Source organism: Salvelinus namaycush, chromosome 22 (genome assembly GCF_016432855.1).
Source record: "Salvelinus namaycush isolate Seneca chromosome 22, SaNama_1.0, whole genome shotgun sequence".
Taxonomy (NCBI): Eukaryota; Metazoa; Chordata; class Actinopteri; order Salmoniformes; family Salmonidae; genus Salvelinus; species Salvelinus namaycush.
Window position 1 is genome coordinate 26,318,501 of NC_052328.1, and position 25,194 is coordinate 26,343,694.

The 25,194-nt window shown below is 43.9% G+C and overlaps 1 protein-coding gene across 1 annotated transcript in view; it reads left to right on the forward strand.

Moving 5' to 3' along the window:
• Positions 1-24,931, forward strand: part of LOC120017701 (GDNF family receptor alpha-1-like) — an 83,075-nt gene extending 58,144 nt beyond the window's left edge. The window contains exons 4-9 of the mRNA XM_038960631.1: positions 7,275-7,626; positions 9,675-9,784; positions 11,397-11,531; positions 18,315-18,514; positions 21,525-21,572; positions 22,500-24,931. Coding sequence (XP_038816559.1) covers positions 7,275-7,626; positions 9,675-9,784; positions 11,397-11,531; positions 18,315-18,514; positions 21,525-21,572; positions 22,500-22,655 — 1,001 coding nt within the window. The 3' untranslated portion in view covers positions 22,656-24,931. The remainder of the gene's footprint in view (positions 1-7,274; positions 7,627-9,674; positions 9,785-11,396; positions 11,532-18,314; positions 18,515-21,524; positions 21,573-22,499) is intronic.
• Positions 24,932-25,194: the final 263 nt, after the last annotated feature.

Here is a 25,194-nt window from a genome sequence, read left to right on the forward strand (position 1 = left end):
TCATTCACTGCCTGCCCACAATGGACTAGAACCACTCAGTTGATACTCGATCAAGCACCTGAAAAACTCTCTTTACTTCTTGCATCCAATAATACCATCTCATCAGTGTGTAGCCTGCATCTTAGAGACTGCTGCCCTACGTACATAGTCATTGAACACTGGTCACTTTAACAATGTTGACATACTATTTTACCCACTTCATATGTATATACTGTATTCTAGTCAAGGATAATCCTATATAACTACTGCTGTACACACCATTTCTATTATATTCATGTACTGTGCGTACTGTCCATGTACAGTGCATTCAGAAAGTATTCAGACCCCTTCCCTTTTTCCACATTTTGTTACTTTACAGCCTTATACTGAAATGGATTAAATAATTTTTTCCCTCATCAATCTACACACAATACCCCATAATGACTAAGCAAAAATTGTTGTTTGGAAAACAAAAACAGTAATACCTTAATAACATAAGTATTCAGACCCTTTGCTATGAGACTCGAAATTGAGCTCAGGTGCATCCTGTTTCTATTGATCATCCTTGAGATGTTTCTATCACTTGATTGGAGTCCACTTGTGGTCAATTTAATTGATTGGACATGATTTGGTAAGGCTCACACCTGTCTATATTAGTTCCTTCAGTTGACAGAGCATGTCAGAGCAAAAACCAAGCCGGGAGGTCGAAGGAATTGTCCGTAGAGCTCCGAGACAGGATTGTGGGGAAGGGTACCCAAAACAATTCTGCAGCATTGAAGGTCCCAAAGAACACAGTAGCCTCCATCATTCTTAAATGGAAGAAGTTTGGAACCACCAAGACTCTTCCTAGAGCTGGACGTCCGGCCAACCTGAGCAATTGGGGGAGAAGTACCTTGGTCAGGGAGGTGACCAAGAACCCGATGGGCACTCTGACAGAGCTCCAGAGTTCCTCTGCGGAGATGAGAGAACCCTCCAGAACCCCAACCATCTCTGCCGCACTCCACCAATCGGGCCTTTATGGTAGAGTGATCAGACGGATGTCGCAACTCAATAAAAGACCATGACAGCCCATTTGGAGTTTGCCAAAAGGTACCCAAAGGCCTCTCAGACATTGAGAAACAAGATTCTCTGGTCTGAAGAAACCAAGATTGAACTCTTTGGCCTGAATGTCAACCGTCACTTCTGGAGGAAACCTGGAAACCCTACCGTGAAGCATGGTGGTGGCAGCATCATGCTGTGGGATGTTTTTCAGCAGCAGGGACTGGGAGACTAGTCAGGATCGAGGGAAAGATGAAAGGAGCAAAGTACAGAAAGATCCTTGATGAAAATCTGCTCCAGAGCGCTCAGGACCCTCAGACTGGGTTTCACCTTCCAACAGGTTCACCTTCCAACAGGACAACGACCCTAAGCACACAGCTAAGATAACGCAGGAGTGGCTTCAGGACAAGTCTCTGAATGTCCTTGAGTGGCCCAGCCAGAGCCCGCTACTCAAGATGGCGCCGACAGACATGGCAGCTCTGCTTCTAGCTCCTAAGCAACTTATTATTTGTTACATTATTAGCTCAAAACGTTTTTTGTGTTATTACATACAGCCGGAAATAACTTTTGGATATCAGAGCAGCGGTAACTCACCAGCATTACGACCAGGAATACGACTTTCCTGAATTGGATCATTTGTTTGTACCCCCCAGGGCAATTAAACTTATCCCAGAGGCTGCTCCAAGATGCTGCCGGCGGAGAAGAGGTATTCGGATTGGACTTCTAGTCAGACTCAGGAGGAGGGCACCGCTTCCGAGTATATTTCTCGCTAATGGAAGGCCAAAAAGATCATCAAGGACATCAACCATCCGAGCCACGGCCTGTTCACCCCACTATCATCCAGAAGGCGAGGTCAGTACAGGTGCATCAAAGGTGGGACAGAGAGACTGAAAAACAGCTTCTATCTCAAAGCCATCAGACTGTTAAATAGCCATCACTAGCCGGCTACCACCCGGCTACTCAACCCTGCACCTTAGAGGCTGCTGCTTTATATTCAAAGACATGGAATCACTGGCCACTTTAATAATGTTTACATACTGCTTTACTAATCTCATATGTATATACTGTATTCTATTCTACTGTATTTTAGTCAATGCCACTTCGACATTGTTCGTCCTAATATTTATATATTTATATATTCCATTATTTTATCTTCAAATTTGTGTATTGTTGTGAATTGTTAGATACTACTGCACTGTTGGAGCTAGGAACACAAGCATTTCGCTACACCCGCAATAACATCTGCTAAATATGTGTATGTGACCAATACAATTGGATTTGATTTGACTCGAACATCTACATCTACTGAATGGAGAGACCTGAAAATTGCTGTGCAGCAACGCTCCCCATCCAACCTGACAGAGCTTGAGAGGATCTCCAGAGATGAATGGGAGAAACTCCCCAAAAACAGGTGTGCCAAGCTTGTAGCATCATACCCAAGAAGACTCAAAGCTGTAATCGCTGCCAAAGGTGCTTTAACAAAGTACTGAGTAAAGGGTCTGAATACTTATGTAAATGTAATATTGAATTTTTTATATATACATTTGCAAAAATGTCTAAAAACCTTGCTTTGTCATTATGGGGTATGGCCTGATCACCGACAACGACGAGACAGCCTATAGGGAGGAGGTCAGAGACCTGGCCCGGTGGTGCCAGGACAACAACCTCTCCCTCAACGTGATCAAGACAAAGGAGATAATTGTGGATTACAGGAAAAAGAGGACCGAGCAAGCCCCCATTCTCATCGACGGGGCTGCAGTGGAGCAGGTTGAGTGCTTCAAGTTCTTGGTGTCCACATCACTAACTAACTAACATGGTTCAACACACCAAGACAGTCGTAAAGAGGGCACGACAAAACCTATTCCCCCTCAGGAGACTGAAAAGATTTGGCATGGGTCCTCAGATCCTCAAAAGATTCTACAGCTGCACCATCGAGAGCATCCTGACTGTTTGCATCACTGCCTGGTACGGCAACTGCTCGGCCTCCGACCGCAAGGCACTACAGAGGGTAGTGTGAACGGCCCAGTGCATCACTGGGGCCAAGCTTCCTGCCATCCAAGACCTCTATACCAGGCGGTGTCAAAGGAAGGCACTAAAAATTGTCAAAGACTCCAGCCACCCTAGTCATAGACTGTTCTCTCTGCTACCGCACGGCAAGCGGTACGGGAGCGCCAAGTCTAGGTCGCAAGAGGTCGCTAAACAGCTTCTACCTCCAAGCCATAAGACTCCTGAACATCTAATCAAATGGCTACCCAGACTATTTGCATTGCCCTCCCCCTCTTTTACACCGCTGCTACTCTCTGTTGTTATCATCTATGCATAGTCACTTAATAACTCTACCTAAATGTACATATTACCTCAACTAACCGGTGCCCCTGCACATTGACTCTGTACCGGTAGCCCCCGTATATAGTCTCACTATTGTTATTTTACTGCTGCTCTTTAATTACTTGTTACTTTTATTTCTTATACGTATTTCTTTTAACTACCTGTTGTATTCGGCCCATGTGACTAATACAATTTGATTTGATTTGTATTGTGTGTAGATTGATTAGGTGAAAAAAACTATATATTTTCGAATAATGCTGTAACGCAACAAAATGTGGAAAAAGTAAAGTGGTCTGAATACTTTCTGAATGCACTGTACACTGAGTATACAAAACATTATGCTCTTTCTATGATGTAAACTGACCAGGTTAATCCAGGTTAAAGCTATGATCCCTTATTGATGTCACTTCAATCAGTGTAAATGAAGGGGAGGAGACAGGTTAAAGAAGGATTTTTAATCCTTGAGACATGGATTGTGTATGTGTTCCATTCAGAGGGTGAATGGGCAAGACAAAAAATGTGTCTTTGAACGGGGAGTATGGTAGCAGGTGCCAGGCGCACCGGTTTGAGTGGGTCAAGAACTGCAACGCTGCTGAGTTTTTCACGCTCAACAGTTTCCTGTGTGTTTCAAGAATGGTTGAAGAACACCCAAAGAGTCCATGCCCCGACGAATTAAGGCTGTTCTGAGGGCAACAGAGCAGGGGTGCAACTCAATATTAGGAAGGTGTTCTTAATGTTTTGTACACCCAGTGTATATACTGTATATATTCGGGACTGACTCAGACATTGCTCGTTCTGAAATTTCATCATTTCTTTCTTTTTACTTTTTGTATTATTTGTTTATTGTTTTGTATTGCTAAGTATTCCTGCACTGTCGGAGCTAGAAACACAAGCATTTTTCTGCACATGTAATAACATATGCAAAACTCTGTACGCAACCAATAAACTTTGATTTGATTTGATAACTTTCTGCATGCCCTCTACGCTTGAGTGATTCAGCACTATCTGTGACTGATATTAATTCACCTTGAGCCCCTGTGTCTCTACAGCAAACTGTTCCCCAAAGCTAGCAGATGGGGACGCATACAGGATTTGTGTGGGAATTTGTTTTTTAATGGCTCCCTTCTGTTCAGACACATCATTATCTATCGATCAGCCGATTATTTACCCTCAGGTTATATTGCCAGTCACCCGCATCAGGGCTGGCACGCCCACTGAGATGCAGGTTATATGGAGGGAGGTCAAGGCTGTACAGGTGAAAAGGTATACTATCCATATGGAAGGTGTAATTACAGTCTACTGTACGTAGGTTGAAGCCTTGGTTTAATCAAGTCCCTCCATTAAGGTGTTAGAGGGATGGGACTCACAGTCTGCCAAACCTGGCAAGCTACACGTAGAAAAACAGGATCCAAAAGGGTTCTGCGGCTGTCCCCATAGGAGAACCCTTTTTGGTTCCATGTAGAACCCTCTGTGGAAAGTTATATTCAAAGGGTTCTCCTATGGGGACAGCCGAAGAATCCTTTAAGGTTCTAGATAGCACCTTTTTTTCTAAGAATGTAGAGTAAGGCTCCTTGTGGATTTGTGATTAACCCCACCTACTGCTTACCATTTAGTCAGTCCTCTCTCTTCAATGCAGATGTGGATATAAGGTGAGAGAAAAAAATGAGAGATGTTAATCAGAATATGATTGGAAATGTCACACTGTATTTAACTGTTGGTGTCAGAGAGTTACACCAGTAACTCTGTGGAAATACACAGATAGGATAACGATCATAAAGAGACAATTAAAGATGACAAAGATATTTTGGCAAGTCCATTATCCATAACAATCTCTCCAGAGGGATCATCCCCCAAATATTCTGCCTTGTTTTCTTGTCCTGTGGATTGGAGGAGGAGGCAGAGGTCATTACTCTACCTAAAGTCCCGTGGTAATTGAAATTAGGGAGGGGGTTGGAGGTAACAGGTGACATGATAATCAATTTGAGGCTGTATCAGAAACAAGAGCTGCTGGGGTGCCTCAGCTCCCTATGAAGAGACCAGATGGCCCCAGCCGTGTCTGGGCCTGTGAAGGGTGGGGGGGGGGGGGGGGGGGGGGGGGAGAGACAACGGGAGGGAGGGAAGGAGAGCATGTGCAGGAGGGCTTTTTAGGGTGTGAGGATTTTTAGGGTGTGAGGATTTTTAGGGTCTGCGTATTGAGTGTGCATGTTTGCTTGAGAGACAGTGCCATCTGCCAGCAAGACACTTGGGGTTCAACAGATGTGTTCTCTGACATTGGAGGAGCCGCAGGGAGGGATGAGGAGAGGATCTCGACACACTGCAGTCTACCTCTGTGGGAGGGAGGAGACAGACGGCTGGGTGACTGGACAGCTGCATGGCACATGACACCCACATACGCACATACACACCGTACCACAAATGCGACACACACACGCACATGCCCACACATACTAATACAGTATACATACTCACATGCTCACACAGATAAACATTGAGCCTGTTGACACAGATACAGATCTCTTGCCCCAGAGCTCTGGTTTTTGCCATTGGGCCCTGAGGGGAAATGCCCTTTTGGGGACACAGGAGGGGGTGAAGGTCTGGTCAGGGCTGTCCTCATTTGGGTGGTGTCTGGCTGACTGGGGTGAGCTGTTATGGCCAGTGACAGACAGATGGACAGACTGACTGACTGATAGACTGACAGACTGTGACTGACTGACAGACAGACTTCAGGGCCAACAGGAGAGGCAGCTCCCAGGCAGCTGTAGAGTACTTATTTCCAGAAAGAGTTCATGTGTCTGGTCATTGAGCAGAGTAGAAGAGAGCAGCACAGACAGACAGAGTGAAGGAGAACTTTCAGATTTCAGTGAAAGGTCACCGTAAGCCCCGGCTGGCAGACCAGCCCGGCCAGTCATCTGGGATTGGCCGCAGGGACCGGCCCGGTACCCTGACTGCACATCTACGACCTTTAGAAAAGACACTTCCTGTCTACAGCAGTGTGTTAGTGTCTTGACTGAGGAGCGGGTATTCTACTCTAGTCTTCACAGGCTTTAGTATCCAGCAGTTTTCTCTCTTTCCTGGAGCTAAGGTTATCAAATGAAATCAAAGTGTCCGAGAGTCTTACTCCCTCTTGGTTTATGGGTGTTGCTGCTGGTGGCAAGCGCATACAAGCCTGAAAACTAGCAGACACTGTGGTCCTCGATGACACGAGTGTGACACCCCTGTAGAGCAGAGTTGAGACAACCCCTAGGAGCAGAGTGTAAAGGCTGCCTCTTAGTTTGGTATAACACCACCTCTGTTACCATGGAGAAACCACTGGACCATCCACTGTCCTCATCAAGAGACGTGTTGAATCTTATTAACACTATTTTTGGAGCACGACACGCACCGCTCATCCCAAGCCGGATTCTACCAACCAACCGCTCCTATTTTTAATTGCCGCTCATTAAAGAGAAATGCTGTTATTGCTCCATTTTCCCAAAAAAGTATGTCGAAACGGTAATTAACGTGGCATCTGTAAGAAAGCTTGCAATTAGCGAGACCTGACAGATGAGCAGGCCGTGGTGCCGGATGCTTTGATGACTCTGAAGTTCGGGAGAGCTGCATATTTGTTTTGCTTTAAAGGCTGCGGAGAGGAGGGGCACTGTTTGATTTAGGGCTAGAAACAGGGTAGCAGTAAATGGGCTCCTTGCTATCAATCAGCAGCGGCCAGGAAGAGATTAATATACAGTTGGCAAGGTTCCTAAATGATTCATTATTATTATTATTATTAATGCATTATTTACTGTACATCGCTTATTTTTCCATCCACTCCAGTATAAGTTTAGTCACGTGATGCTTAACTCTCTCTAGCACTCCTGTTCATATTATAAAAAGAGTTTACCAATCCAGAGATGATGGAAAATTAACTAACCCTGTTGTCCTTTTTATGACAGGCGAGCCCGCGGTGACGAGGGAGAACAACTGTCTGAACGCGGCCAAGGCCTGCAACCTGAACGACACGTGTAAGAAGTACCGCTCGGCCTACATCAGCCCCTGCACCAGCCGCGTCTCCACTGCGGAGGTCTGCAACAAGCGCAAGTGCCACAAGGCCCTGCGACAGTTCTTCGACAAGGTCCCGCCCAAGCACAGCTACGGCATGCTGTTCTGTTCCTGTCCAGCCGGCGACCAGTCGGCCTGCTCTGAGCGCCGGCGCCAAACCATTGTACCAGTCTGCTCCTATGAGGACAGGGAGAAGCCCAACTGTCTCTCCCTGCAGACCTCCTGCAAGACCAACTACATCTGCAGGTACACCAGGATAAACAGTTGTCACAGTACACAAGATTGTACACAGGCATCAAACATATAAGATGGCTAACAATCACATAGTCTCACGTGTCAGACTCACACCACATACCAACCATTGTCAATGTATGGATAAAACTACATTCCAGTCAACAACAGTTAATTTTCTCAAACCCTTCCCGATAGCATCCTCTGTAATATAAAGAGGTGCTGGAGACAGATTACACATTCTAGCTCGGCACCAAAATGGAGGGGTGTCTAAATAAATAGCATGGAGGGTGCTATCATGCCTTCAGAGGTGTTGAGAAACATACCTGGCCCTGTGAAAAACACCATAAACAAACCTATTAAGATAACTGGAGACTATCTTGGGAGATTGCATGGGAAATAAACCATCACTATTCACTAATGCATGAAGCAAACACTAAATCTACCTACAATAACTGAGAGTATTCAAGTTAAGCAGTGAAACACTGCTTTTCTTTCTGAATGCTCATCTTTTCTGAGTTAAGTGTTTCATTTAGCTGTCATGTAGCAGTATTCTGGCTAGAATTACTGGGCGGCGGAGTGGATGTGTTTGGGTTAAGTGGCATCTGTTTCATTGGCAGTAATAGAGGCCATATTGAAATGCAGCGGAACAGACTGGACTCAATGAGTGACGTCTGACATCGCCTCTAGAACCACAGCACTCTGTCTGGGATCAAATGGAGGCATTAGTGCAAATAAATTGGGTCCATTTGGATTCCAGCCTCAGGGCTGTGCATTCTCTCTCTCTATCAGGCTCTCTCTCTCTCTCGCGCTGTCTCGCTCTGTCTAACTCTCGCTCCCCCCCCCCCCCCCCCTTTGTCTCGCTCTCTCTCTCTTGCTCTCACTCTGTCTCACTCTCTCGCTCTCGTGCTCTTTTTCTCTCTCTCGTGCTCGCTTTCTCTCGATCTCTCTTGCTCTCGATCTGTCTCACTCTCTGTTGCTCGGGTGCTCTCGCTCTGTCTCACTCTCTCGCGCGCTCTCATGCTCTCTCTCACGCTCTCTCTCACTCTCTCTTCTCTTTCTCTCCCTCTATTTCTATCTCCCTCCATCTGTCTCCCTCTTTCTCCCATTTTATATCTCTTCATTTAGCTAAATGTTCTTGTTCCCACTCTCTTCCCCTTCTCAACAAATGTGTAACACTAGGTGGTAGTAAGTTTTCCAGCTGTATCATGAGCTTGGTATCCAGAGCTCCTCTCTATTTGTGGGAGGGATTATAAGACCAGGCATACCTGCTGGCTGCTCCATCACCCTATGAGAGTGGTATTGTTAGAGAATATCCAGTCATCTGGTGATTTTCAGTCCCTATAATGTTCTCTTTGAAGTAGAAAGAAGAATCGATATAAGTTTAAATATTAGACATGTAAAAAACAGAACGTAAGCAGAATCCATGTGGATGAGGCAAGGTAGACCAACAAGACATGACTGGTCTGGGCCATTGCTGATCTTGTGAAGGCTACTGGACATGCACATGCGTTAATCATACATAGACAACATCGGCCTGAACTTGTGAAGACCTTTGGACAGGAACATTAGCTAATCAGTTATAGGCACCATTAGACCTGCAGTAGGAATGTGCATGTCCCGCCACCAATAGAATCTATGCCCCAGTGTCTGAGACAATAAGAGAATGGAAACTAAGCAAGACAACAAGATTCATAAAGTGGAGTGACGATCTTATGTAAGGGTAAGACTGTATAAAAGCCAAGTACTAAGAATGGAGAGTCAGTTCTTCCATGGAATTGCTCGGCTTTGCTACTATTTGTAATAAAGTCTATTTGAATTCACAAGCTCCGGTATCTGAGAAATATTTGATTCAATATTTCCACGACAGTATCACGGAGTGGAATCAACAGCTCTCCCTCTCCTCCAACGAGCCCAGGAACAGATTGATGAGTACTGTGTGTGTGCGTGTGTTTATAAACCGTACCAATCAGTACCATTGCTTTTGCTTTGTCTATTTGACAGTCACAGTTAGTCTTATAGGGGAGATGAGATAGTTCAGAGGTTTCACTGTTGTCTTTCAGGTCCCGTCTGGCTGATTTCTTTGCCAACTGTCAGTCTGAGCCACGCTCCCTCTCTGGCTGTCTTAAGGAGAACTACGCTGACTGCCTGCTGTCCTACTCTGGCCTCATCGGTGAGTCTCTCCCTTGTTTCTATTAGTCAACCTTTCCTCACACACATTGATGGGTCTCACTATGGTCTTTCATTTTCTCACTGAATCCTCATACTGTCCCCTGAATGGCTCTCCTTCCTGTTGTTATAGTCATGTGTCACAGAGTCCCTTCACTCCCCTCCTATCCTCTCTCCAAAGGGGTTATTCCACTGTCCCCATAGGATAAGCCTTTTTGGTTCTAGGGAGAACCCTTTTTGGTTCCACTTAGAACCCTGTTGGGTTCCATGTAGAACTCTCTTTGGAAAGGGTCCTACATGGAACCAAAAGGGTTCTACCTGGAACCAAAAAGGTTCAAAGTGTTTATTTTCTAAGAGTGTAGTGCAGCACAACCCAACGTCACACCACTTCATCCTGCCCCTCCACATCATTTCATGAAATTAGCACATTGTTCATGAGGAAACCAAGACTCATAGTTGCAGACAATGCAGTAGAGCGAAAGAATGAGTGTGTGAAAGACAGGAGGTTGGTGGCACCTTAATTGGGGAGAACGACCTCGTAGTAATGAATGGAGCAGAATAAGTGGAATGGTGTCAAATACATCAAACACATGGTTTCTATGTGTTTGATGACATTCCATTTACTCTGTTCCAGACATTATTATGAGCTGTCCTCCCCTCAGCAGCCTCCTGTGGTGTGAAAGAGACAAAGAGAGAGGGGGAATGTGGGAGAAGATTTGTCTCCTTTATCTTCCCCTTCTCTCTGCTTCTGTGTGCTGAGGGAACCATCCTAGCTCAATCCATCACATTTTCCTGACTAGCACAGCTGTTACAGATAGTCCACACAGCAACCAACAAAATGCCAATTCATTTTGCCGCAAAACAAAAAGGGCTTGTTTGGACGGACGCCAGTAGGGGAACAATGTGTTAAGGGAGCAAGAAATCACTGACTGTAGCTATTTAGTTTACTACAAAGCTGGAGAAACCTAATTCTGCACACTGCCTTTGGAAATACTTCATATAGTCACTTTTGAAAATACTCCATTATGTTTTCAGTGTTACTTGTTGATGAGAGAATTGGATGAAAATAGAGCTGGAAGAAAGTGTTTGCTTGAGTTTTGCATTACAAGATGGTTAGGTGCAGTGGGAGGCGGATCCTCTTTCACCATACCTCATAACCAGCCAATGACCAGCCAAGAATACCAATAGGTCGTCGCTCTACTACAGAGGATACCATGTCTATAGCAAACCAAATGGAACAAAAAAACTTTCTTTAAAGGCCCAGTGCAGTCAAAATTCCATTTTTACTGTGATTTGCATAATATTGTACAACAGCTGATTAAACTAACATTGTTTAAACTAACACAGGACCTTCTAATCAGCAGTTTTGCATGGGCGGGAGTTTCGGCACTACAAAGAGAATTCCAAATCTCACTGCCAATAACAGCTAGTTTTCAGTTTTTCCCTCCCCACTCAGACCACTTCCAGACAGTCCTAGCTAAATTCTTACTATTTTTGTCCAATTTAATGGAAATATATTACAGTAAGGTACTTAATTGTTACCCGGAAATGATTTGATATGGATATAAAAACAGCTGCATTGGGTAATATATTGTATTTCTTCCCCCTCCCAACAGGTACCGTGATGACCCCCAACTACCTGCGCTCTCCTAAGATCAGTGTTGTCCCCTACTGTGACTGCAGCAGCAGTGGCAATGGCAAGGAGGAATGTGACAAATTCACAGAGTTCTTCACAGACAACAGCTGCCTCCGTGAGTGACTGACCGCGCATCTCCTGTCCTCTCCTCTCATTTTCATTCTCATACCATTTTCCTCTCCTCCACTCTTTCATTGCGGGTCTCCTGACAATTATTCATCCCTCTCTCATTGTCCCTACCTTCATCCTCCCTCTCTCCCAAGTGATGCTCCATTTCTCCTGTGAGCTTTTTGGCAAAAATCAGAGAGAGAGGAGGAAGAAACAGAAACAATGATAAGGGTGTGTGTGTGTGTGTGTGTGTGTGTGTGTGTGTGTGTGTGTGTGTGTGTGTGTGTGTGTGTGTGTGTGTGTGTGTGTGTGTGTGTGTGTGTGTGTGTGTGTGTGTGTGTGTGCGTACGCACATTAATAATAATAATGTTCTTGTGTGAGTGACTAGTTCCCCGGAGTAGCTTTCCTGGATCAGCGATAGCCAGGGCCCAGTTTTTCAAAAGTGATTTATCCGGATTTCGCCTATCGGATATGACTAAATGCACAGAAATAGAATGAATAGAATGGTAATCCCCGTTCAAGCCAATGATTTGTCTGTTCTATTCATTATTTTTCTATGCATTTAATCCTGTCTGATAGGCAAAATCCAGATATATCACCTTTTTTTTAAACTGGGCCCTGGGCATTGTCTTCTAACTTGGTGGCCCTCCTCTCACATATCAGACAGCTTTAATTAACCACCCCCCCCTCCCTCTCTCTCTCCATCCACTCCTCCGCCACAGAAATTCCTTCTTTAATAAATACAGCTCCTTCACTATCACAAGGTGCCAGGCCTCTGGAGATAACAGATCCATGGCTGTGGTGCCTGTCTTTGTGCAATCACAGCTCAACTTCCTCTGCTGTGTTATTGGTATGGCATTGTCTCTCAGCCCTTTTCAAAGCCAGTAGGATCCCACTATAGTCACGCTCTCACCAACCCTATGGGGAAGTTTGTTTTCACTGTATTATAGAGATAGTGTTATATATAACATTTTGTTCCCAATGTGACAATGTGCACGACACAGCACTATCACAACAGAGCAATTTCTTTAGGGGAATTTCAGTGTCATTGAAATCTATTTGACCTACTGCTATTGAGAAGGATTTGGGTTTTAGCTTTGAGAAAGAAAGCCATTGAGATAGAAAGACGGGTTGCCTCCCACAATGTCCCAATGGTCCAGCATACACATCTGCAATTAGACCAACATGAGTTTGGCAGAGAGGGAAGGGAGGAGTGTGGACATCCGTCCAGCGTCATATCCATTCATTTCCTGACGTAAACATTTCACCAGTGAGTAGTTTGCATTCGCCATGACGTTTGTGTTACAGGCTGACAACCACTGACTGGCTGTGGTTAAAATGAACCTAAATATCTGCGTCCGCATTGTGTCTGCCAGTAAACACAGTCCGCCTATGTCATGTTTCCGAGGGGATTATTTTGTCCCTACCCAAACTCTTGATTTTTTGGGAGAGCTGTCTGTCTGAAGAGCACCTTCCCTGAATATTTGTTCTCCTAGCAAGAAAATCTGACATGATTCCCAGACCTAGTACTGTCCTTAATAGGAGTACTTTGCTGTCACTACACGTCTCTGTGCTCCTCTTGACATCCAGGAAGAGCCTGTGAAGCTTGTCCGGGTTAAACTGTCCAACTCTCCCTCTATTCCATTTGACATTAATATTTTAGTAATTTAGCAGACGTTCTTATACAGAGGGACTTACAGTTAATGCATTCATCTTAAGGTAGCTTGGTGAGACAACCACGTATCACAGTCATAGTAAGTACAACTTTTCCTCAATAAAGCAGCTATCAGCAAAGTCAGTGCTAGTAAGAAAACAGATCACTTCCTGCAATTCTACACATTTGCCATGAGGGTGAAAGAAAAATTTGCTGATTTTAAGCTCATTTCCTACATTTCTACACATTTTGCCAAGTGGCAGACAGAACCATTTTCAGTTTTGTAGCTAATCTCATGCTATTCTACACATTTTGCCAGGGCTTATGACCTCCAGGGAGTTCCCAACTGACGTGTTCATATGCTATCTGGGGGTGCACCCCAAACGCCTGCGTGCCTGTTCAGTAATCCGGCCCTGAGTGCAAGTGTTGAGCATAGACTAAAAGTAGGGAGGTGCAGTTCCCCTTTCTGCTCCGTAGACAAGCACCAGGATCATGAAATGGATGTGAGCTTCAACTGGGAGCCAGTAGAGTGTGGAGGAGCGGGGTGACGTTGGAGAACTTGGAAAGGTTGAACAGCAGGCGGGAAGAGTTTTCTGGGGTTTGATGGCACAAGCGGGGAGCACAGCCTCTGATCCCCTCAGAGTACCAAGGCATGGCTAAATCCCCTCTATCTCTCTCTGAGACGAAATAAAAAAAAATATTGTGTTGTGACTGTGACGTCATGTTGTAAAACATTTCACAGCATGAAAATGATCCCAGTCAATAATTGAACGCATGTCTGTGTGGATGGCAGATGTTTCTCTCACACCACCTCGCTCTTGATTTATCTAGCTACAGTAACTTGCGAGTTTAGCTGTAAACTGGTCGAGGTGGCTTGCTCTCAGAGGTATGCATTTTTTATTTGTTTGTATAGCTAGCTAACTAACTAACAAATATATGCACTCTCAATCAAAAACGTAGCGCCCAAGTCTTCGCAATCGCAAAAATTCTCTCCTGAAATCGAACCCTCAGCACTTTGACCGCGAGTCCGGGTATTTATATGCCGACCTTACGGCTCAAAAAGCTTCTGATTGGTCAGAGTCAATACTCCTGGCCACCATTAATTGGCAGATGTGTGAAGCAAATGTGTGTGCCCACAGAACAATTTTTTGAGATCGAGGGAGGGTGTGTGAGAAACATCCGCACGAGCGCAGCCATCCACATAAAGAGCTACGTGTGCAATTATTGAACTGGGAACATTTTCACGCTGGGAGATATTTTACAGCATGTCACAATCAGAATATGATCAGAACGATTGGGAACTATTTCACAATGGGAAGATTTTTACATGAAACGTGGCGGTCTCGGGGCTATCCGCGCAGCTCAGAGGGAACATTTGTCAGCACTAACACACAGTGACAGATATGCTCTCACACAACCGTCAGTGCTGGTGTGGCTCCGAAACTGTGATAGGGCCTTGCTCTGGCTCCTTAACCAGGGGGCCAGCGGGAGGGCTCTGTCCGCTTACGGAAAGCTCTTTTGGAAGGCATTAGAAGACAAAGCGTAGCTGCTGATTTGCTTCATCTAATGCTAAGCATACATTGTTCCCGGTTAAGGATCCTCTCCTGCATTTGCCTCTAGGTCAGCAGAGTAAAGTACTGTTGTTCTCTTGCACCATTCTTCAATCCAGTACAGTGATGGTGGTTCAGTATTTGTCATACAGCTTTATTCAGCCATGACAAAAGGCATTACAAGGTTGTTACGTGACCAAAAAAGTTGGAAGTGAGAAAAGAGAATTAGAGTTACTTCTGCTCGATGGTACATATAGAGTGGTTGGTGGTTCATTTGCCGGTAGCAGTGGCATTGTGAGAAAGAATATCCCAACAGAGAGGTCACACTGAGTAACCGGCAGCATTATCAGCAATCCATAAGTGCCCAGGGGGCATCCACCCTCTGTGCTCCTGAGAAATTACCTAGGAGATCAGTAATGGTCCTATTCTTCTGACCAACAGCCTGAGTGGAACTCCAGCGGGCACATTGGCAAGGCTCCTTTATGCCACGTCTAAGCACTCACTCTCAGTTCAAAAGATCAGAGGTTAGTGTTAGCTCTCTCCTATAAAAACCCTCTTATCGGAGGAGACTCGCTTTTAACTATGTCCTTCAATAGTATATCCAATCCCTATACTGATCGATTGTATCTTTGTTCTGTATGACTATGCAAAACAAACACCAAAACTCTGACTATTGCAATAATGTCAATGTTAATTGTTAAATAAAGACTACAGTGCCCAATTTCGGGCAACAGATTGACTGGTAATTACTGATAGTATGTTTACATTACTTATTTTATTCATTTCCTACCGTTTTATAAGTCAGAACACAAGAAACTAGACAGCTCTAGGACACCTAGACGGCAGGTAGCCTAGTGGTTAGAGCGTTGGCCCAGTAACCGAAAGGTTGCTGGATTGATTCCCTGAGCTAAAAAATCTGTGTTCTGCCCCTGAACAAGGCAGTTAACCCACTGTTCACCGGTAGGCCGTGATTGTAAATAAGAATTTGTTCTTAACTGACTTCCCTAGTTAAATAAAGGTTAAAAAATAAAACAAATTATCTGTTGAATAAATGTGTCCAGTGGTCTGCTGCGTCATTACGATCCAATTGGTCAGCTCCTTGTCACGTTAAAGGGAGGCCCTTAGAAAATTAGCTCTCTAGGTCGACTCGCTCGTAAATTCAATCTGGAGGGCGCTCAGAGTGTGCCCTGGACGTTCATAAATTCAGAGCGTTGTCAGATTGTCCGTTCGTAAATTCAGAGCGTTGTCAGATTGTCCGTTCGTAAATTCACAGCGTTGTCAGATTGTCCGTTCGTAAATTCAGAGCGTTGTCAGATTGTCCGTTCGTAAATTCAGAGCGTTGTCAGATTGTCCGTTCGTAAATTCAGAGCGTTGTCAGATTGTCCGTTCGTAAATTCAGAGCATTTCGCCCTCGGAGCGTTCAGAGCCTGCACTGGACGCTCTGGCTGAGGAGTAGGGTTGATCTGATCCGAGCGTTCTGACCTCACAACGGCAGTTAAGCACCCAAGCTAACGTTGGCTAGCTTGCTAGCTACTTCCAGACATAAATGAGAGAACACCTCACTTTGACTATTTTACTTGCCCTAGCAGAGCTGGTTAGGCTGTTTTCATGTTATCCAGAGCGCTGATGACTGTAACTGCAGCTGGCAACAATTTAATTACGCTTTTTAGCCGACAACGGCCATATTCAACAGGTGTTGAGCGTTCGTAAATTCATCAGTTATTATGCGCTATGGCACACTCGGACGAGAGTGCTCTAAAATCGGAGTAGATAACTAAAGCGATTTTACGAACGCACCTTCAAACTTTTTTTACGTTTGCGAAAAGGGTCGAGAGGGGTGGACACGACACACTTCTACATTATTCAAAATATTGCCTTCTTGCTAGATTAATGAATACAGCCATAGCAAAATGGGCCTTTTTGTTTGGTTCAACAGACGGCCATGCGCACTAATGCCTGTCTGTCAGTGTTTTGGTTGATGTAAATGTCACTACGTGATATGATATCATGTTTACCCATGTGCTGTTTGCACTTGATGAATGGAAACAGAAACGATTAAGTGGCAGATTGTGCAGATTCCAGGCTGTTTGCACACAGTGTGATGATATTCCCTGTTTAAACATGGGATTTATCTCCTCTCTCCTCTTGGTAAGACAAACACTGCATTCCTGTGCAACTGGAACAGCCTGCCTGGCCTTCCTGGGTGTCTGGATTCTAACATTGCTCAGTGTTTGCAGAGTAAAGGCCCAGTGTTAAACCCCACTCTCATCTGTCAGCAAGAATAAGACACAGGGTCCAGTTTGTACACTCACACTCTTAGTAAAAAGGGTTCCAATAGGGTTCTTCGGTTGTCCCCATTGGATAACCCTTTTTGGTTCGAGGGAGAAACATTTTTGTTTCCAGGTAGAACCCTTTTGGGTTCCATGTAGAAACGTGGAAAGGGTTCTACATGAAACCCAAAAAGGTTATAACTACAAACAAAAGGGTTCTCCTATGGGAACAGCCGAATAACCCTTTTAGGTTCTAGATGGCACCTTTTTTCCTAAGAGTGTAGTCGATGCCTGTAGGAATACACTCATCCTATTAGGAGTGAATTACAGTATGTATTCTCAGGGGCTTGACTGGCAGGTTATACATGTTAGTATTTCTCAAGTGCTGCTGATTCCTCAAACTCCACTGAAAGCTCTGACATTGAGCTAGAGCTAAATAGGAGCTAAACTCATGTACATTATCACAGCACAAGCATTGTGTCTAAATTCGAAACTAGAAAAGCACCTCATCAGCCGTGACAGACGACACCGTCTAATGCGGTGTCTCTAATTAGTCTTTGTTGAGAACAAAGCTCCATAAAAGACCTTATCAACAAATTCAATACGCTCATCAGGCCGCTGCTGTGCTAGCACAAAGTATTAGGGCACTAGGATAGGCTCAGTGGCACACCCGCTTTCTTCACCGCAAGATAATGAAACCAGCTTTAATTGATTCACTCACAGCCAGCATTTAAGAGGTGTGGCCCTATACAGCCTTAGACGATTCAAGCCTAAATGAGCTGACAAGTAAAAAATAATAATAAAAAGCATGTCCGTTCTTTTCTAAAGTGTTGGCTCACAGTTTAAATGGATTCAATGACCCAGGGAAGAAATAGTTGAATTCTTCTGTGAGCGGTGCATAACGCTGATCCATCTAGCTTCAGATCTGCCTGTCTGCTTCACTTCAAAGATAGACCAGGAACATTGTATGCACTCTAATGTGTTGGGTAAAAGGCCACATCATCACTTTGTTATTATTATTATTATGGCCTTAGCTAATATATTCATATCCCTCAGCCAAACTTAAGCACACTCACTAGGGTTGTAGTTTAGAAATTAGTTTTTCCCCCGGTGTATTTCCATATAATTAAATTGTTGTCTCCCACCTATTCCATAGTGTTTGGGTAAGATAGCCTAAATGGAAAGTGTTTTACTCCAGTAATGGCTTTATGAAAAGCTTTAGATTTTGGACAGATGTAGTCTCTTACAAACAAGTCCACATATGGACTTTCTCTCGCTCCCTCTCTCTACAACATTGATGTCTGGTCTTTCTGTAGGCAATGCCATCCAGGCGTTTGGGAACGGGACAGATGTGGGAGTTTGGCAGCCCATGCCACCAGTGCAGACCACCACCTCCACCACCACTCCTTCCCAGAAGGCTAAGGACCGGTCCCCCAACTCACTGGATGTCGCCACAAACACCAACCACCTCAAGGCAGGGGACGAGTCCCTCTACCACTTCTGTGGAAGCTTGCAGGTGAGGGTTCCAACAGCTGATTTCATACCGCATGGACCTCCTGTCCTGGAGGCCAACGGCCAAGCATCTATTCTGAGGGAACTATTTTAGCTAGGCGCTGGCTTAATTTAAGCATTATTGATTTGATTTGAAAACTGATACTGCCTCATTTCAGCAGAGCCTGAATTAACTGTAAAGGACTAACAGTTGCTCTGCAGTATAGGAGTCTGAGGCACACAGATGGAAGTGTTAGTCTATTAGTGGTGTACACACTGAGTGGAATCAGTCCTTCTCATAGACAGACCACTGTCCTTCAGTGAGTCAGTCAGCACGTCCTGCTACACACTGCAATTCAAACAGCATACACACTACATATATACAGTATAGTATATTATATATATATTATATACTCCATCACACAAGCATTTCACTCCTACACCTGTTGTTTTATGAAGCATGTGATAAATAACATTCGATTTGATTCGATTTGACACAGCATACTAGTGCCCTAGAGAATCCCACATTGCCGGCATGTAGGCTTCATTCACCTCAGTAATAAAGGCTTGGTGGTGTCACCGAGTGACAAGGTGACGCGTGGTCACCCACACTGATCTGAATGTCACCGGCTGCCACCCATCTCCCATTAACACAGATGACTGCCTGCCTGACTGCCAGCCAGCCAACCCCTCGCCTGATGAGGTCCTCCGTCCCTGGCTGCGTCCCTGGATGCTCCGCCAGCGCCATTTGAAAGGGCATTCATATGCTAATAGGACAAATTAGAATAGATTACCCCAATTGATCTGGACGGGGGATAAATAGTGTTCAGGTCCAGGGGTGGAGTGGGTTATCTCTGTGATGTTGTCAGGGTGACTCCTGGCTTAGACAACCTGCTGGAGATGGATCTGTCAATGTTACAGACACTGATGTTGTATCAGAGCTCAGAATGGTTGATGGGGCTTTCAGTGATGATTTACATGAGCTGAGGTTAAGATGAACATCTAAGATTGTAACTCGATCAGTGGTCAAAATACAAAAGGCTTCCACAAAGCAAACTCAGCCACTAAAATGTTTAGAGTTGGGAAGCTCACTGTATTATTGTTGTAAACCAACAAGGCTACTATTATAGATACACACTCTCTAATCAGAGGAAAGCTCTCACTTCGCAAGGAGTTCCAAACACACAACACACACACAAATGCATACAGTACATACACCCAAACACACACACACACACCCAAACACACACCCAAACACACACACACACACACACACACACACACACACACACACACACACACACACACACACACACACACACACACACACACTGTTAGCCCTGTTTGCTCTGGAGCATGTGTTGAGCAGGGACGGCTGTCGGAGGCAGACAAGCTCTTTCTAATCACACAGGGGACGGGCCTGTAAGAACATTCACTCCTCTCTCCTCTCATCATCGATTAGAAACCCTCTGTGCTGGTACTGCCAGACAGCTTTTTCCAATGACTCAGGGCCCCACTAGACTACTAGCCAAAAGACAACTTCTCCCTGTGTGAGGATCTCTATGTGAGCAGCTTGAAATATGTGCTTTTTTCTGCTTCCTTTTGTTAATTTTCTAAAATCTAATTTAGCTTCACTGTGTATTCCTCAAACTGCCAGGATTTTTTTTATTTTACCGTAAGCTTCAAACTGAATTAGGAAGGGTTCTTTTGGTCTTGTGAGAGGGTTTTGCCTCACTTTGCCTCTCTTTGTGTGTATTGAAAGTGGCGCAGGCAGGAATGCCTTTTGTCCCACGTCGGAGATTAAAGTCAGGTGTCTCCTAGCGTGTCTAAGAACCTGAAACAAAAGGAAGGAGAGTCTGTTCTGTTGCTGCTGAGCCCAGCAGGGCCTGTAGCGCTCCCCAAACTGGGCCTGAAAGTTAAGAGCAGCAAAACAGATCATTCAATGTGGTCCCCAGAAGTGATTCAGTTTTACTTTTGAATAGTTAATGAGTAAAACATATGAATTCAGTCAGCATTTCTGCATCCACATCCCCAGTGGGTGAAATTGGATGCAATGACGTCTTTTGTAATGTCTTGGTTAGGTTGTATACTGATTGTATTAGAAGGTTTTTTACTTGGTAATCTGGTTGCAGGTTATTAGTATTCAACACCTTACACATAGTTGTAAAGGATGCAGGTCTGATTCTCCTCTGTTCCACATGAAGTCCCGTAGATGATGCATGGTGGTGTATCTGAAACAATAACCGCATGCCCAGTCAAGCTGATGGATGGTTTAGGCCAACGGCGAGAAATGAATTGTGGGACAGCTCTGGGTTCCGTTCAGTGAGCAATGACAAACATCTGTCATTTCCCTCTGCTGTGTCCCATCCAGCTCCCACTACAGCCAAATCCACACACCCTCACGTCTTCTACACTCCCACATTACATTGATCAGGACTAGCTATCAGTCTAACTGAATGGCCCAGTCATATGGTGTTGGGCTAGGCATTATACTTGCAATTCTGTGTTGCTTTGATGTTTGGTTGGTCGTAATGTGTTTTCTTCACAAAGTACAGTCCTCCAAACAGAGTATGAATGACGGATAATATTCTTAGTGGCAAGGCAAGTTTGTAATACTTCAGACTCACACACACAAACACACACAGTTTTCTCTAGCTCTTACTAAATGTAAAACTACAAGTAGCCTATTGTAAAGCATGAGAGTGACTGGCTAACATAGGGTACTGAACACAGGCGACTCATGTAGATCCTCACTTCCGTTTTACTGTTGACAACAGCAGTTTTCCTTCAATGTCTTTGTCCACTTGAGACACTACAGGAAGTCCCATCGCTTTCAAGTCATCTGTAACAAACTGGATCTAAATGCTGTACAAGGATCAACGGCGACATGTACTTCAGCAGAGAGCCTTCCAAAGCAACAAATCACTGATGTTTGAGCACTGAAACAAATTCAAACGGCACACACTCAGCACACACATGAACACACACAGTAGGGTGGTTTTGACCATATCTCTCCATCTCTCTTGGTTTTACAGGCTCAGAAACTGAAGTCCAACGTTTCAGTCGATGGTGTGCTTTGCGTGGTAAGTGTACAGCATATGTACATAGTTTGATTATCCTGATTACTCTTGTTTGAGGGAAAAAAAAGATTATACTAAGTTTAAGCCAGAACTCTCAACTAACAATTGATTATGACTAAGGCCAGGAGTTTTTCCTGAACACATGACCTAACCAGAAAAATCTGTGTCACTGATCTATGTAAAATTACATGTATGAACAGTAGTGTCGATTTTCAATTACGAGGAAAGACTATGGTAATTACTACTCAGACCCTGATCTCATGCCAAAGGTCAGAGGCCTACAGACAGAAGTCAAGGCGACCCCTCTTGCACATGTGCTCATGGTCTTTGTAGTCCTCTACGCTGACGTGAGCATTGCTTATCTATTGCCTTTTAAAGTTCAGTAAATGTCATTGTACATAATAAAGCAGCATTATTCCATAGAGTGACATTTAAAGAGGCAGCGGCAGGTTCAAACAGCCTGAGAAGAGATGGCCCCTTTTCAGCTCAACGTTTCATTAGTGCGTCAAATACCTTTTTTTTGATCTCATCTCCAAAGCAACACATGGATATGATAGAGCCAACTGGCATTTTGGTTCTCAAAACAAACTTTTTTTCCTAATCTAATGGGCCAATTTAATCACACACTTTTGAGGTGTTATTAAGACATTCTTATTTGATTTGAATTATGTCAGCTTTCTCTAATTGTTTATTTTTCTTTATTATAGTGTTTTGCGAGTGTAGCCCCAAGAGAGCATGAATGTGGACAATTTAAATGCAGGTGTTATAGATGCAGCCGGGATTTGTCAGATTGCTTCAATTTGACAGTTGGACAAAAGTCTAAAGCAAGCAAAGTGATGGCACAAATGTCCCCCCAGAAAAAGCATTTGATCAGGCCTAAGTTAACTTGCTCTATCGCTCCTCTGACATTCTCTGTCCCTCCCACCATAGGACCCACAGATCGACGACTCCGGTACCTCCAACTCCATCGCCAGGAATTCAGCCGGTCTGCCATCATCTAATACACACCTCTACTCACTGCTGCCCCTGCTGGTCGCGCTGCTACACTGCACCCTGGCGGCGCTCTACCCCGCGGCAGTCTTGTAGCCATGCTACCTTTCAAAAACATGGACAGACTAAATTTGTATAAAGACGAAATGATGTTCTCTGTTCCCAGTATACCTGTTGTATTTTTATTTCCCTTCTCTCTGATTATTTTTAAACTCTAGTTTGAAGAGGCTTACGTTGAAGCAGTGTGCTAAAGTGATCTCAATGTAACTCAGTTTCGCTGTGTTTCTCCCGTTTCTGTTTTACAAAGGGAAAAGCTTCTGTGTCGGTCACTGGGCGATCATGAGAATATAGGATGCATTGATAAATTCCAATACACAATGGCGGGTGGCTTTTTGTCAGTTCCTGGTACAATGGGATTTACTGTATTAATAATGGTCATTAGGCAGGCGCTTTTATCCAAGGGACTTTGAAGAAGCAAAAAAATCCCCATCACTTTGATGGCAGTGGTTTAAATGAGGTAGGCAGCTTTTTAGGTGTCAATATATCTCATCTGTGGTGTGCGTGTGTGTTTTGATATGGTATCATTTGGAGATGGAGATGGGGATGGAGTTACGAAGGCCCAGAGCACAGACAGTATAGATGGCTAGACCACCATGGAACCTTTCATTTAGAATGGTCTACAGAACTCATTATTCTGTTGGGACGCCACCATTTTGTCACTAACTCGGCCCTCTGCAGCAAAACACTAATTTCAAGAGCTCACTTTGACATTGTAGCGCATGCAAAAGGCACACATGCAGTACACACTCACATCCACATGTCAAGGTTAGTTTCTTCCTAACATGTACAATGAGCTATTTGGGTGATGTGGCGAATGTACATCATGGAATCAAACATTATTTTGGTCTATCAAAGCAGTTTGACATATTTTCTCTATACTGGATGAAAGAGGGGAATGGGTGTAGGGTTTTCTCCGGTAGACAGACCATTCCTACCTGAATGAGTTTATACTCTAACTGCTCTGTAAGCATCGTAAAGCGCTCTGGAGCTGTTGACAACAGCCGTACAGATGACGGCGTTAAGAGTTGTAACAGATCACGTGACAGATGGATTCTCATAATTAACGCTTTGTTGTGTACACTTTAATTACACACAACCATTCAACACACTAGAATCAATTTGCTCTCAATCTATTGTCATGTTACCTTCACAATAAAACTGTCAATCTTATTGGAACAAAGACTTGTAAATCTTATACGATTGGCATCTGAGTCAAGCTGACGCAGAACATGTGACTCTTGTACGTAAATTGTAGCATTTTGTATGTCTCCTGAGAATCGCTGAGAAAGTAGCAACCTTGTATCATAACCATATGTAACTTCTCAGATGTAATGTGCAAGTTAAAAATGTCAATCCATTTTGAGATACATTTGAAGTAATAATTTCCTCATGTGGACTACCCAGCACACAGTCACTTCACACATACATGTGGCATGTGCGGCAAATTACTTTAGCCACTGGACATTTTAAAGCATTTATGACATGCTGCTTGGGTTCGTGTGGCTTTTCAAAACAATGTATATTACATGTTATTTACTAGGCATTAAAATTAGATGTGTGTACTTGATTGAAACAGTAATTGGATAAGAAATGTCTATTTCTATCCTGCTCAGGAGCATTGTGAGCAATTTAGATCAGATTCCCCATAAAATACATCACATTAGAGAATAGCATTTTTGTTTTACAGCAAGCTACATATTTTCCCCAGTACATATGATGGAACTATTGTAAATGATAAGATATCGATCTAGCTCTCCTCTTATATTTTCAGAGCCAACAAATATTCTACCATAGTTTCATTTATGCAGTTGCCTGAATATGATATTGTTTTTTGGTATATAACATCTTATTCTTTCTATCTTTTACTATTTGGGCCTTTATTTATTACACTTTGACATCCCACACAAGTAAGGAGCATATAGGACCGTACCCAGAGGTTAAAGTACAAAATATCACATGGGTGATAGGAAATGCAATAAAGGATAAAGACGAACATTTTATCTATGAGGTCTGAGGCAGCTGGGTGGTTTAACGCATTGGTATCTGTAGTCAGATTGCTGATATTTCACAGTGACAGAGGATGAATGTGATGGAATTTGTGGGTGAGGGAGGATAACAAGCCCACTAAGAGGCAGGTGAAGAAATAAAATACCCTAGAGTATTTGTATTCATTTACATCACATTGGTTGTTTAACTAGAAGAAACTAATTGCAATGTTTATACAGATTGAAAACAAAGAATCCCTCAGCTATCCACAATACTTCTTGGCTTGTGAAAATGTACAATCTAAATAAAATGATAATTAAAATGTTGACTCATCCAACAGTGAGGTTGTTTTTTCTGTTGCTTAGGGGTTGTTTTGTGGCCTGTTATAACGCTGTTTTGCTGGCTGAGAGAGAGACAGAGAGTCTGCTTAATTAGATACGTGTAGCCATTGTCTGGTACCTGTGGATGAACCGTGTGAGTGGTGGAATCTGGAGCTGTGCTGAAAAGATTGGCCATGTTGACACACAACAGTTTATCTATGACATGCTGAGAGGAGGACATCAGCCTTGGCTTTACCATGTCAGCTGAA